The 14932-nt window shown below is 40.0% G+C and overlaps 2 protein-coding genes across 3 annotated transcripts in view; one reads left to right on the top strand and one right to left on the bottom strand.

The window, feature by feature from the left end:
* The first annotated feature begins 902 nt into the window (after window positions 1-902).
* Window positions 903-11325, top strand: bri3 (brain protein I3). The gene is made up of 3 exons (XM_074656843.1): window positions 903-1495; window positions 4771-4882; window positions 9850-11325. The coding sequence occupies exons 1-3, from the start codon at window positions 1327-1329 to the stop codon at window positions 9980-9982; spliced, it is 414 nt and encodes a 137-aa protein (XP_074512944.1). The 5' UTR covers window positions 903-1326; the 3' UTR covers window positions 9983-11325.
* A 1720-nt stretch (window positions 11326-13045) lies between these two features.
* Window positions 13046-14932, bottom strand: part of baiap2l1b (BAR/IMD domain containing adaptor protein 2 like 1b) — a 43182-nt gene continuing 41295 nt past the window's right edge. For both annotated transcript variants that reach the window (XM_074656841.1, XM_074656840.1), the window contains 2 exons: window positions 14054-14100; window positions 13046-13954 (listed from right to left, as the gene is read on the bottom strand). In XM_074656841.1, coding sequence (XP_074512942.1) covers window positions 13882-13954; window positions 14054-14100 — 120 coding nt within the window. In that variant the 3' untranslated portion in view covers window positions 13046-13881. The remainder of the gene's footprint in view (window positions 13955-14053; window positions 14101-14932) is intronic.

The raw sequence follows: 14932 nt of genomic DNA, 5'->3' as shown, positions 1-14932 counted from the left end.
TCCCATGCGTGCTCGCGTGTGGCCGGAGTCACTGCTCCTCTGCCTGCTTGCCTTCACTCACACACCGCACACGTTCTCGCTGTTTCGCTCCACCTCTTGACGTGCATGCGCGCAAACTCCACACTGCAGAAGAGTTAGTTTAGCTCTGAGAATATCTAGTGAATGTACAGTGGACGTTTGTGCAGAAATAACTGCTGCAGCTCCTCCAGACCAACAGAGGTTTCCCGTGTCTTGTGAAGTGACGGGGCTCCGCAGAGAGAAACGTTATCGTCTCCGACCGGGTGCCGGTGTCTCCCTGCCGGCGCAGTCGGGAGACGATAACGTTTCTCTTCCTACTTCAGAGCCCCGGAGGCTGAGGCAGGAAAAGCCAACACTAGGATCAGCAGTGATTAATGGAGAGACCTTCGTCTGGTCAGCTAACATTACTGCCAAGCAGCTGAAATATAGAGTGATATTGAGGTTTTAGCTGACGTGTGTCTCCTCACTGTTTTGACCGATGCTCGTTTCTTGTCTATGTAGAGCGAGCACAAGCGCGATGCTGACTTTCGTTGACTTAACGGCCACAGGTGTTGCTGTTAACAAGCAATTCTGATTCTTACATCGAGTCCCTTTAAGGGTAACCCACTCATAATGAGGACAGCAATTATGTAAGTCACAGTGTGAGCATGTTTGCCCTCCACACACATGAGGTAAAAACTCTAAACTAATAAAATGTAATGCATGGCATATGATGCATGACTCCATTATGTGCAGGCCCCTACCATTAAAACCAGTATATGCATACTGGGAGGTAATAATGTTGTGCACGCTCTGCAGAGCGACACTGCATGCATGCAGCACGAAGTTATAAAATGCATGGTGCTCTGTCGCTTTAAGAAGCCTTCCAGTGCGCAGAGGCGCTACAGCAGCTCATCACATGATTCTTCTCTTGTGACAATCCAGACAGAGAGAAAGGAAAAGAGTTTATGAGGCGCTGCGATGACAGATTATACTGTTATATTAAAGGTACTAAAGGACCAGCTGCGAGGAGGGAAATGGAGTTAAGTTAACTATAAACCACACCGACTCGGACCAGTTGAAGTGGACGTTTTGGGTAAATATCTGGAGGTTTGTTGTGTTGCCACTCGGAGGACAAAGTTGGCGCATGGAGAGAAGGGACGAAGTTTCCTTTTTGCGCAGCGTCTTTTCTTTGTTTTCTTTTGTTTTTATCAACCAACCGTGTCTCACAGCAACAAAACACAAGTAGTTCAGCTGCGATAGACTCTTTTTCTGTTGCTCTGAAGTTATAAAGAGACAAGTTGAGGACGCAGCACGTCGAGGTGAGAGATGGTGGACAGCAAACCTCTCCTCCAGGACCGACCGCCCGCCTACACCACCGTCCCGGGGGCTTATGAGTACGGCCCGCAGCCCGGGCAGCAGCAGCAGCAGCCTCAGCCCGGCTATGGAGCCATCCCTCCGCCGGCCCCACCGCCATACCAGTACCCCGACGGACCAGGCAAGTAGCCGCGTTGACGCAGCTCACTGACATGGTTCCACATTCACCAGAAAGTGAAGCAGCCAGAGAAGGAAGGAGAGGTTTCACTGCTGCACACATCCGGCTTCTTTTAAAGGTCCCACATCGTGCTCATTTTCTTGTCATACTTGTATTTTGTGTTTCTACTAGAACATGTTTACATGCTGTAATGTTAAAAAAAACACTTTATTTTCTTCATACTGTCTGTCTGAATATGCCTGTATTCACCCTCTGTCTGAAACGCTCCGTTTTAGCACATTTCGACGGAATTGCAACAGGATTGTGTTGCTAGGCAACAGCTTGGGTCCATGTTTACTTCCTGTCAGCTGATGTTATTCACATCCACTGCAACAGGAATAAAACTGGGACACAATTAGAATGGTTATGTTTAAAACTGTGTAATGGTCTAAATATTGTATATTTGTGACATCACAAATGGACAGAAATCCTGACGGCTTGTTTCAAATGCAGAGTTTCTGAATACGGGCTGTGTGTATTTCCCTGTGGATTAAGTGTTTCGATACTTTCACAGTATTTATAAAGGACTTAAGCCTGCTTTATAATAATATCTCACTTTTTTGATAATATGTCCCCTTTAAAGGTCCCATATTATAAAAAAGTGAGATTTTCATGTGTTTTTATTATGAAGCAGGCTTAAGTCTTATATAAATACTGTGAAAGTATTGAAACACTCAATCCACAGGGAAATACACACAGCCCGTATTCAGAAACTCTGCGTTTCAAACAAGCTGTCAGGATTCCTGCCCATTCGTGATGTCACAAATATACAATATTTAGACCCTTTATACAGATTTAAATGTAAACATTCTAAATGTGTCCCAGTTTATTCCTGGTTGCAGTGTATGTGAATGTCATCAGCTGACAGGAAGTACACATGGACCCAAGCTGTTGCCCAGCAACGCAATTCTGTTGCAATTCCGTCGAAATGCGCTAAAACGGAGTGTTTCAGACAGACGGTAAATACAGGTATATTCAGGCTGACAGTATGAGGAAAATAAAGTGTTTTTTTAACATTACAGCATGTAAACATGTTCTAGTAGAAACACAAAATACAAGTATGATCCTGAAAATGAGCACGATATGGGACCTTTTAAAGGAAATCTCAAAGGCATCATTAGGCAAAAATTCCATAATAACCTTTCAGCATATTGTAATTTCTTTATTTTATTTCATTTTCTTTATTTATTTGCACATATATAAAACTTCACAAAATCCAGTCAATGAAAAAAACAAAACAAGAAATGTGTCAGGAGAGGTCAAGAAGCTACAGCTGTCATTATGTGACCCAAGTAGGGAACAAACTGAGCTATATTGACTGTAAGATGTAGTTAAAAGCTCCAGTAAAAGATAGTAAGTGGACCTTGAGTTACGATTTTTTTTTTGTCAAATTTACAGTGTCCAAACCTTAAATATAAAGTTTATAAGTCGGATGATTCTCAGTGTGAACACACTACCTGGTCAGTGGGATTATAAGAACAAGAATGTGAAATATGAAGTTTTGGCTCTGTGCAGCAGCATTTAGAGCCACACAGGTTGTGCTCCCTGTAGCCCCAGGCCTTGTACAGTATGTGCCTGCTTTTATATGAGGCAGTCATCTGACTGATTGTATAAGAGCTGCAATGACAAGGAAGTTACTGGAATAAAGTCTCTCTTGTAATTGGCTTGTAATTTCCGTATTTGCTGAACCACATGTTCTTGGTTCTTATGTGTAGATTAAAGAAGCCCGTTGCTGCAACTGAAAGGGATAATTATTATAAAACAGTGTAGGTATATGTACACAGCTATACTGTGGTCCTCCTCCAGACACATTAGAGTTTCAGAGACTTTGTTTCCTGCATTCTGGTGACTTTTAAAGAAGAAAAATAATAAAATGATAAATGCACTGCAACAGATTCATTAATTTTACTTTTAATTATCAGGAAAAAAAACCTGAATAATTTGCCCCTCTAGCATGAATCTCTGGTATAAACTAATATATTCATCAGTTTTCTTTCATTCATTCATTTATTTCAGAATATTTTTGGCATCATTGGGCAAAAATTTCATAATAACCTTTCAGCATATTGTAATTGAAGTGTTCTGAGAGAAAACTAGACTTCTGCTCCTCCTCATGGCTCTGTTTTCAGGCTTTAAAGAATCCAGCCCGTGACAGGAGACTTTGACCAATCACAGGTCATTTCATTGAGAGAGAGAGAGCGTTCCTATTGGCTGTGCTCCGGTCGTGTGACCATAACTTGGCTTTCCTTCACCAGATTTCACAATGCCTAGTTTGACCGTTTGGTCGGAGTTCGTGAGTGATTGACAGCTGTTCATAGACGGCAGCTGGACAGCAGACCTCAGATCAGCTCTGACTGCTTGTTTTCCTCCGGTCTGTGAAATCTTGCAGATGCCGTTAGGAGCACCAGAGGACACAGAGGCACATGATTTTTTACCTGTTTCATGTACTACTGTCACGATATAGCGACTGCGTGGTGTAATGTGAACCCAGCGGCGAGCACAGCTCAAACTGTTGTGCAGTGAGTAGTCATGAGCCTGGGAGAGGGTAATGTTAGTCTCTCTCACTGGGAGGCGTCCTTATCAGACAAAATGAGTCGTAAACAAGCAGGGTTATGGTATCAAAGTTCACAAAGTTCAAGTTCAAACACAAATATTCTCGCAGATGGACACAGGTGGTAAACAAATAAATCAATATGCCCTGAGAGTGTCAGTGAAATGAAAACACACTCACTACTGAGGGTGTAAGAAAATATCCATACACATGAGTATCACAATATTTTGTTTTGCGATATTGATTCTCCAAAACGCTTTATCGATTTTAAATTAACCTCTTAAAAATATGATATTCTGTCTTTCGGAGGATGTAGCGGGCTCAGGTTTAAAGCTAGAGTGAAGATACTGGAATCATATGAAACTAGAAAACCTAAAGAATCCGTTGGTGCCAACCAATCTCACTGAAGGAGGCTAAATAACGCTCCAAAGTTGGGCTAAATTGAGATGAGATTTTATACATATGGTGTGTCTTTATACCAGTTTTACGCAATAGATTACGATATATTGAATCGTTACCTCTGTATCATGATGCATATCATATCGCCAGATTCTTGACAATACACAGCCCTGCTTACTACACAGTCACACTAATACAAACATGATATGGTAATTTGTTTAATTATTTAAAACAATATGTTCTTTCCAGTGAATGTCCACAATAACATGTCATTTCCTCCTGTTGACTACAGGTTACCCGTCAGCCCAAATGAACCCCGCCATAGCCCAGCAGCCGTACCCTGGGACGTACACCATCATACAACCGTCTGTAGTGGTGGTGGGAGGCTGCCCTGCCTGCAGGTGAGAACACACACACACAAGCACATGCACACATGCATATTAGAGTGTATATCACGGTAAATGATGTACAGGAGAGCTGCAACGATTAGTCGGTTGGAGAAATAATCGATTCTTCGTGAAAGTGATTTTTCTTTGGCAGAAAATTCTGTTTTTGTGCCTCTCAAATACGGGGATTTCCTGCTTTTCTCTGTTTCATATCATATTAGACTGAATATTTTTGGGTTTTGGACTGATAGAACAACAGATTTAAAGACATCAGCTTGGATATTGAGGAACTGGGATGGACATTTTTCACTATTTTCTGACATTTTATTAGGACCGACCCGAATGCTTTGAAGCTTGGAACCGTTGCCATGGTAATAGAACTCCAAATCACTATTCGACTACTTCGTTTTTTTTAATTTTTTTAATTTTTTTATATATAAATATGCAATAATAATGTATAAATCCCCAAATAGCCTATGAAATAAGGAATAATCCCGCAGAATGATTCATATGCAGCATTAATTATTGTTAGTTATTCTCTGTTTGTTGTGTGTAGAGGTGCGTCTTACGTCACAGTCACCCTTTAGACTTTCAGACCTTGGCGGAGGTAATACTCGTCAGTTGCAGCCCTAATGGACAGTGAGGTTTGTAGCACGTGGTTAAACATGAACGTCTCATGCTCTCTGTGACTAAGCCACTTTCTGTCTGTGCGCCTTTATTTATACTATGTATGAGTATTTTCACTGTCCCTGCGTGCGTGGTGTCAGGCCTACAGTCACACTGTGACCTCATGTTAACTGGATGGGACTTTCAGTTTTGGAAGCTGGTTTCACTGTGCCTGAGTCAACATCCTGTCAGTCAGATGATTACAGCCTCAAACATGTGGCGGGGGGGCAGATCCAGGCCGAGGTGGATACAGGACACAGTTCACAGGAACAGCAAATAGAAATCAGATGTCCTCTCATCCACTGGTTGGATTTAAATAATGAAATATACCGTATATCTACTCCAGTTTCAGCACGACTGTTTGTAGTCAAGAGGTGAACGAATACCCTTTACTGTAATGAAAGGTGACATGGTTATTTATGAATACTTACTGTTATATACGCTGCTTCCTGACACTTTGGCCCTGTTCAGACCTGCTATATTAACACGCGTTAATAATACACACCAGTGTTTAAGAGTTTCTCTCGTTCTTTGTGGCTCATTTCTTGAATGAGAATTGTTTATTTTTTCCAAACAATAAGTTCAAACCTCTAAACAAGTAGTTTGTTGTTCACAACAGATTCGAATTTCTCATTAATTCGAGCAACTTGCACGTGTTTTGGCACACGTACGCTAAAGAGTCAGCCCAATAACCACCTGCACATGACCTACTGATCAAAACTGATGAGTTGACTCTCAGTGAAACTGTCTAACCACAACTAACTTCTAACCATTCTTTCATCGTTTGAGCCGTCACATTGCAAAATGATCCATTCAATTATCAAAATCTGTCAGACATGCATGTATATTCCGTAAATATCTACGATGAGGAGGTACAATCTGTTGTTTTTTAACTGAAATAACGAAGGTTTTTTAATTGCTGCAGGGTTGTTGTTGTTGTTGTTGTTGCTTTTTGGCATGGATGTCATTTTAGAAAAAGGATATTCACATATGTATGTTTCCAGTGTAGCGATGTGTTACATGTACTGTAAACAGAAAAATCTCTTTTGATCTTTCATATGAATTCATATATAGTGAACACAAAATATGCCACAAAATGACATCCATGCCAAAAAAATACTCTGCAACAATAAAAAAACAAACTACCTCCTCACAGTACGTAACACCATGTCATAGATATTTATAGAATATGCATGCATGTCTGACACATTTTGATAATTGAATGGATCATTTTGCATGTGCCTGCTCAAACGATGAAATAATGGTTAGAAGCTGTGAAGAGGACGACAGTTTACAGTTTCACTGAGGATCAACTCATCAGTTTTGATCAGCAAGCCATGTGCGAGTGGTTATTGTGCCAAATTGTAGATAATTGTACTTATTCTTATGCACACACATGCCAAAACACGTGCAATTCGCTTGAATGAAATTCTAATCTGTTGTGAACAACAAATTACTTGTTTAGAGATTTGAACTTATTGTTTAAAAAAAAAAAATTATCATTCAAGAAATGAGCCAAAGCGAACGAGAAAAACTGTAACATTAAAGATCAAAAGATAATTTTCTGTTTCCAGAACATTTAACAGGAATAATTTGACTGTATACATACAAACGTGCATATCCCTTTTCTGTGTAGCTACTACAGTATTGACATTTCACAGTAAACTTTTACCTGCTGTTGAAATGGGAATCTAAACAGCTCAGTGTGAAATACAAAAAGCATTCAGCTGGACAGAACTGACATTCTGGTATATTACAGTAAGCAGTCAGTGTCAACAAAAAGTAGAACAAAACAGAGATTTATAGATAAGAAACTCTTTCAGTTCTCTGTCTCGGTGTGGTGAAAAAACACCTAATCATTTTGACCCACTCAGCTCAAGAGATGAGAAAACAGCTTTTCATTTTGGTGTTGTTGGTCGACTTACTGACACAATAACGGGTTTTGAAGCATGACTGAAGTGTTTTGGGTGACTTACTACCTTTTGCAGACAAACAGGTGTGACAACTGTACTTACAGTTTAGAGAAAGTTAACAAGCCACAGTATGTAAGGTGGCTGGTGCAGTTCTAGTCAGAATTTTGCATCATGCCTTGCATCATGTGTCCTGGGTCAGTGAAAGCCACAGTTCAAATACTTACAACCTGGTACAGCAGCACATAGTGTAGTGAGATACCAGTGTAGACCAAACAATGTCAGCTTATGTAAGCATGCCTCCTTTTAGGAGCTATAATCATTTTAATAATATGACATATGATATATGACTTTTACATTTTTTTTTACGACATACTATACTATGACTTTTTTAAATTATTATGACATACTATACTATTTTTTATGACTTTTTATTTTTATTTTTTACGACCTACTATATTATGACTTTTATTTTTATGACATAATATACTATGACTTTTTTATTTGTATGGCATACTTTACTACGATTTTTTAGATTTTTTTATTACATACTATACTATGACTTTTTTAAAATTTTATGACATACTATACTCTGATATTTTTTACATTTTTATGACAAACTATACTATGACATTTGTATGACAGTCAGCTTATGTAAGCATGCCTCATTGTAGGAGCTCTAATAATGTTAATACGGTTAAACCCAGGTCATCACTGCAGCAGAATCTAATATTATCAGAGTAATTAACTATTTCTCAAGATTATTTCTATTATATCTACACCCCAAAGGTCAAACCTCCACAGCTATGTGACACTCTTTCATAGCATTAGCAGTAAGCAGCTTTTCATTTCCCGTCTCTTTAGGGTCGTGTTTGATAATTGTTAATTCCTTCTCGCGGCCTCCAGCAGATTTACCGGCGGCGCTGGTCGGCGTGGTGCGGTCATGAGACCGTGGGTTAGCACTTTGTTCACCGTGACTCGGGATTAAAGTTGCTCCCCCTTCAAAACAAGCTGCTTCATGTTCTGACCAACATTTGTTGTTGTTGTTTTTCTCATGTCACACGAGGTGAAAACCCATTTATAGATTGTACTTGCAATAAAACTAAGAAGTACCATAAGCCAAATGCTTATTAACCTTTACATCTGATCCAGCTCTGTGGGGGAAAAAGAAAAACTGGAAGTAAATAAGAGAAGTAAAGTTCGGTCAGACTCGTGTTCAGATTGGAGATAATAAAGAGAGACTGCAGAGAAGCATTCAGTAAACTGTTGGTAGGAAAATCTAATCACGAGTGATACTGTTCAGTCACTTTTCAAGATCATTCTAGTAAACATGATCTAATAACAATACGATTTTTAATAATAAACTATACATTATTATATATTATATGTTATATATAACAGTTACATTGATTTTTTGGTATAATAAATGAATAAAATAATTAAAATAATATTGTGATATGAAACTATATCAGTGAATATCTACTAATAACCTGCAGCCATGGACAGATTGTGAGACAACAGGACAAAGACGTGAAACAGACACTCAGACTGAAAGAGACACGAAACGATTACAAAATAACGTGTCTGCGGCGGTTGCATCTCTTTGTGGTCGTTTTTTTTGTGTCTGTTTGTTTTTTTTGTGACATACTATACTATGACTTTTTAAAAAAAATATGTGACATACTATATTATGACTTTTTAATATTTTTCATGGAATACTATACTACACATTTTACTAAAGGTACGGCATTTTTTATGACTTCTTTTGACATTATACTATGAATTCTTCTATGACATTTTTATGACATACTATACTATAATTTTTATTTTTACAACTTACTATACTATGACATTTTTTGTGACTTTTTTATGACATACAATACTATGACTTTTTTTTTTAAATTTTATGACCTAGTATACTATTTCTTTTTTTTTTTTTTTTTACATTTTTACAACATGACATTTTTTGTGATTTTTTTTATGACATACAATACTATGACTTTTTTAAATTTTATGACATACTAAACTATGATTTTTTTTTTTTTTTTTTTTTTTTACATTTTTACAACATGATATTTTTTGTGACTTTTTTATGACATACTATGACTTCTTTTAATTTTTTTAATTTTTTATGACATACTACGACTTTGACATTATATAACATACTATACTATGACTTTTTTTAAATTTTGTGACATACTATACTATGATATTTCTTCTGACTTTTTATGGCATATTATACGATGACATTTCAAGAATTCATATGCTAATTATGACCATTTAACACAAATGTCTGACAGGATAAAACGATGAAGTGATGACATTTTGGACAGACATGGATGTAAACTGCAGCGAGGCGGTAATTCTAGTTTGTGCATCAGTATTAACGCTGCGTCCCGTCACCAGAGTCGGCGTCCTGGAGGATGACTTCACCTGCCTGGGGATCCTGTGTGCCATCTTCTTCTTCCCCCTGGGTCTCCTCTTCTGCTTCGCCCTGCGTCAGAGAAGGTGTCCCAACTGTGGCGCCACCTTCGGCTAGAGGGACCAAACTGCAGCTCATGCACCTGCTCCCATGCATACACACACAACACACACACACACACACACACACACACACACACACCTTCACACACATAATCCAGCATTTTTGTGTCTTTTATTTTGTTATCTTTTCTTAATATTGCACATTGCTGTTGCCATTACGTTACGTACAACAAAATGATCAAGATGATATTACCATGAGTTATGATGTTTTATTATTAGAGGCACGTGTAGAAATCTATTTTCTCCTGCTAGTTGAGGATGTATTCTAGCATCTGTAAGTGTCCAGCTGTTGTCAGTGCCTTCACTACATGCTGAGTGATCATCAGAGTTTCCATCAGTCATGATTTCTCCTGTAGATTTCGTTCAGTTATCCGAGGATCTGAGCAGATTCCTTCATGTTTTTTAAAGCGAGACATGCTTTTGCTGGCACACTGCATACATATTTTTCTGCTTAGTAACATACTCAACACAGCATCCATGTAGATCACTGATGTATTGGCTTTTTTCCAGTAATGTAAACCTTTTTTAGAAATGTGTTTGGCTCAGTGTGTCACAGGGAATAACACATACAACATCTTCAAAAGAGAAAAAGAAGAAGACGTGTAAAGATCCTTGAACTGTCCCGGCTGAACCAGTGGACTTGTCTCCGACAGAAAGCCTGTACCGTTTTGTCTGTTTTTTGTTGATATTATTTCTTGGGGCCATATTTGCACTGACAGTTTGTTGATGATTATTCTGCTGGGTTGTGCTTTTCCAGGGCCAATGCAGACCTCAGGTACATACAATCTGAAACGCCCTCGACTTTACAACCTCAATCACTGTTTGACTTCGGACTTGCTTCGAGAGGACTCTTCTCGCGTCAAAGCGCAGACTCTTCCTTTTAACGTGCGGAGTTTCACTTCAAGGAAGCATGCCGAGAGCAACAAAACAAAACGCTGAAGAAATCTCTCAATAACATGTATAATCTCTGGATTTTCTTATTTTAGTACTCTGTGACAAGTCACCCTGCCCCATTCCTCCCAAGCAGACAATCAATGGAGAATGTCTATGTCCCTGTATCTGCAGTATCTCCGTGTCTACGTCTTCCATCGCAGCAAGATGTTATATAACTGTCCATGGCAGAAGAAAGAGAGAGAACTGGGTGGGAGTTATTTAAAAAAAAAAAATCTTCTTGCTTTAGAAAACACACTACGCACGCTCTTATGATTGAGGTTCTTACTTTTTATATATGAGTTACTGTAATTAAAAAAAGAATGCTACTTATGTTACTTGCTTGATTTGATTTAAAAAAAAATCTTTTTCAAATGGATGAAGATTAAAGGGGACATATCAGGCTCATCTTCAGGTTCATGCTTGTATTTTTGGTTTCTACTAGAACATGTTTACATGCCTTTAAAGGGACTCTATGTAAGAATTGGAAATTGCTTGTTAACAGCGACACCTGTGGCCGTTAAGTCAACGAAAGTCAGCGTCCTGTTGCTCGCGCTTGTGCTCGCTCTACATAGACATGAACGAGCATCGCTCAAAACAGTGAGGCGACACACGTCAGCTAAAAGCACAATATCACTCTATATTTCAGCTGCTTGGCAGTAATGTTAGCTGACCAGACAAAGGTCTCTCCATGAATCAGTGCTGATCCTAGTGTTGGCTTTTCCTGCTTCAGCCTCCTGACCGCGGCCGGAGGGAACGGGGGAGACGCCGGAGTTTTGGTCGGAGACGATAACGTTTCTCGCTGCGGAGCCCCGTCACTTCACAAGACACGGGAAACCTCTGTTGGTCTGGAGGAGCTGCAGCAGTTATTTCTGCACAAACGTCTACTGTACATTCACTAGATATTCTCAGAGCTAAACTAACTCTTCTGCAGTGTGGAGTGTGCGCGCATGCACGTGAGAGGTGGAGCGAGATAGCGAGTGTCTCTTCTGACCACGGTCAGGAGGCTGAAGCAGGAAGAGTTGACACTGTTTAACAGACGGGCTAAACTAGATATAACTTTGGTTTTGGTGCTTCCGTGTAGTTTGTGTTGGAGTCTGAGTCTGAGCAGCGTAACCGCCATAGGACACCGACCCGCAATGATTTATACGTGTTAGGACTTACAAACAGTACCTTTAATGTTCATAAAACACATTATTTTCCTCATCCTGCGCCTCGCCTGGAAAGTAAACGAGACCAGGCGGCAGCAGCAGCAGGGGGCGGTGACAAAAAGCTGCGGTCAAGTCGGACAGCTTCGAAGAATTTACAGGAAGTCACTGGAAAAATGTCATCCTGTTAGATCCGATCTGTAGGCTACTTGTAGTTTTCAGACCACGTTCGCATTTATTTATATTTGTTCGTAAATATATGTGGAGATGTGCGTTTATCTGGCGCTGGATTCTCTCCTTTATTATTTTAATATCCGCCTCGTAAAGCACAATATAATGAGCACTCGTTTTAACAAGTGCTCTATAAATAACTCCCTGGCAGTCAATGTGTCATTATTATCAACCACACAAGATATGTTGAACAGATGAAACCTTCATTGCACAACATGAGACTCATCATTGTTAAATATTACAATTGCACAGAAAGTTGTGACTTCCTATAACACGTGGTGTTTGCTGTCAAAACTCAGAGCCAATCAGCTCTTTGATCAGGCGACAGCCAGGCGTTTCCCATCATGCCCCGGGTCTTGCAGTCGGTGGAGAGCAACTGCGGCGCCTGGCTCTAAAGACTGTGGCCGCCTCAATCTCGTGAGGTTATCGTTGCCCACGTGTGCATGACGTCAGAGCAAGTCGGACACAAATCTAACCAGCATGCATTGCGTGATCGATTCCGTGCAGGCCTGGCTCATCTCCAACGAGCATATTCTAATGAGCCTGCTTGTGACATAGGAAGCAAATCTGATTGGCTCGTTGAATCACATGTTTTCTGATCTAGACAGCCCACAAAAAACTGATTGGGTTGTCTTTTTTCATGATATGTCCCGTTTAAATACACTTAACATTTATTATTTTTCATATCAACAAAGGAACAAGAACATCCAGACAGACACTGTGTGCATGATAAACAAACTAAAGCAGAATATTGAAGAAATAAATCTTTATTTTTCATACAGCAAATTCTATTAAGGTTGTAATGTGGGCCGGAAACAAGTGCACACGCTGGTGTTAATGCCATGTGTAATGATAAAAAGCAGAAATGACTGCGCTGTCAATGGGAAGATGAGGCGATCGTCCACAATTTGAAGAACACAAGATATATATATATTGTTTTTACAGTAGTTATGTATGTGTCATTAAGGCAAAAGTCCTGTCTAGATGGCAAAGGACGATATTTATAGCATCTGTTGTACAAATGTATATACAAGCGGGACTTTTAAGTGTTTGCATTTTTCTCTCCTTGCAGCAACAGTCGTTTTAGTATCGACACTACGATGCATCGCTCTCATAAGGACCTGAAGGTGAAATGCAGAGGTCCTCTCTACAGCAACGTTCTTCTACTGTCCCTATGGCAACAGGAACGGGTTCTAACAGTCATTTTGACGACATCAACGGCATAAATACAGTGTAGTATTATCTTTGACCATTTGTATTCATTCATTTCTCAAGTGCGGGTAAGAGAATGTAGTCCTTTAAAACATCACCACCACAAACAGAGGGACAAAAAATAGAAAATATATATATATCTTAAATATATGAGCATCTGTTCTGTAAAATAAAACGGTGCCAAAATACTTCCATGTGAGAGTTTGCAGCACCGGGGGGATCCCAGGTTCAAATTGTTTTTCTCAGTGCTTGCCAAGTTCTGTCTGGTTCCATCCAGACCAGGAGAAGTAACGGCAGGGCAGAGCTGCACATCCCGGGAAGCTTGACAAAGACATTGTGGGGAATGGACGGTGTGTGTGGAGACGTGGGCCGATCAGACGACCGGCGCCGAGCGGTCGTTGGTGACGGTTGGACGTAGCCTGACTGTGGCGAATGGGTTCCCTCCCCTGTGGAAACGCAGCAGAGACGAGAGCATGTGTGAGTGAGAGAAAGAGATAAAGAGAGAAGAAGGCAGATCAGCTGCTTCATGTTCGTATGTGACTTACGCGAGGTAAGCAGGCTGTGGTCTTGAGGTGCCGTTCGGCTGCAACGCCTGAGGAGAAAACACAGATTCACTGTTGAGTCACAAGGCCAACACTCACAGTACACAACCATGACACAGTAACACTATGAATACCTCAATCAGACCCTTTTTCTGCCATGTTTGATGTACAGTTCAACCCAACACACACACACACACATATTTTAGACCGCTGAAGGATTGGACACACTGGATGAATGGCGAGGCGAGGGCGAGCGTGGGAAAGACGGCGTGCTGTGTCATATCACGAGACAGTGTGTGGAATCTGGACCTTCTGGAAATTCAAGTCTTCTTCAAGTTTTCTTATGACAAGCCAACGTCCACAGACACCATGTCTAGGGCAAAGTTCACCGCTGAAGATGAGGAGCTTTTAACAACTTTTTTTTAAGCCTCATCCTTTACTTAACCAGGTAAAAGTCTCATTGAGATTAAAATCTCTTTTTCAGGAGTGACCTGGCCGAATAAATATTTCTACAACAATAAATACAAACAATACAAGCAGACAAATACACATCTGTCACACACTACAAGTGAATGAGCACAATATCCAGTTAGTGTGATGCATAAAACATCAATTTCATTGAGAAATTTAAGAGCAGTCATATTCGCCAAGAGTGCTATTTTCTCGATCCTTTAAAATTGACTTAAAGCTGCAGTAGGCTGAATATTTTTTGGCATCATTGGGCAAAAATTCCATAATAACCTTTGAGCATATTGTAATTCAAGTGTTCTGAGAGAAAACTAGACCTCTGCACCTCCTCATGGCTCTGTTTTCAGACTTTAGAATTTCTAGTCTGCGATGGAGAGATTTCGACCAATCACAGGTCATTTCAGAGAGAGAGCG

The sequence above is a fragment of the Sebastes fasciatus genome, chromosome 13, assembly GCF_043250625.1.
Source record: "Sebastes fasciatus isolate fSebFas1 chromosome 13, fSebFas1.pri, whole genome shotgun sequence".
In the NCBI taxonomy this organism is placed as follows: Eukaryota; Metazoa; Chordata; class Actinopteri; order Perciformes; family Sebastidae; genus Sebastes; species Sebastes fasciatus.
The sequence above is the reverse complement of the archived record's forward strand: the minus strand, read 5'-3'. Positions and strand labels throughout refer to the sequence as shown.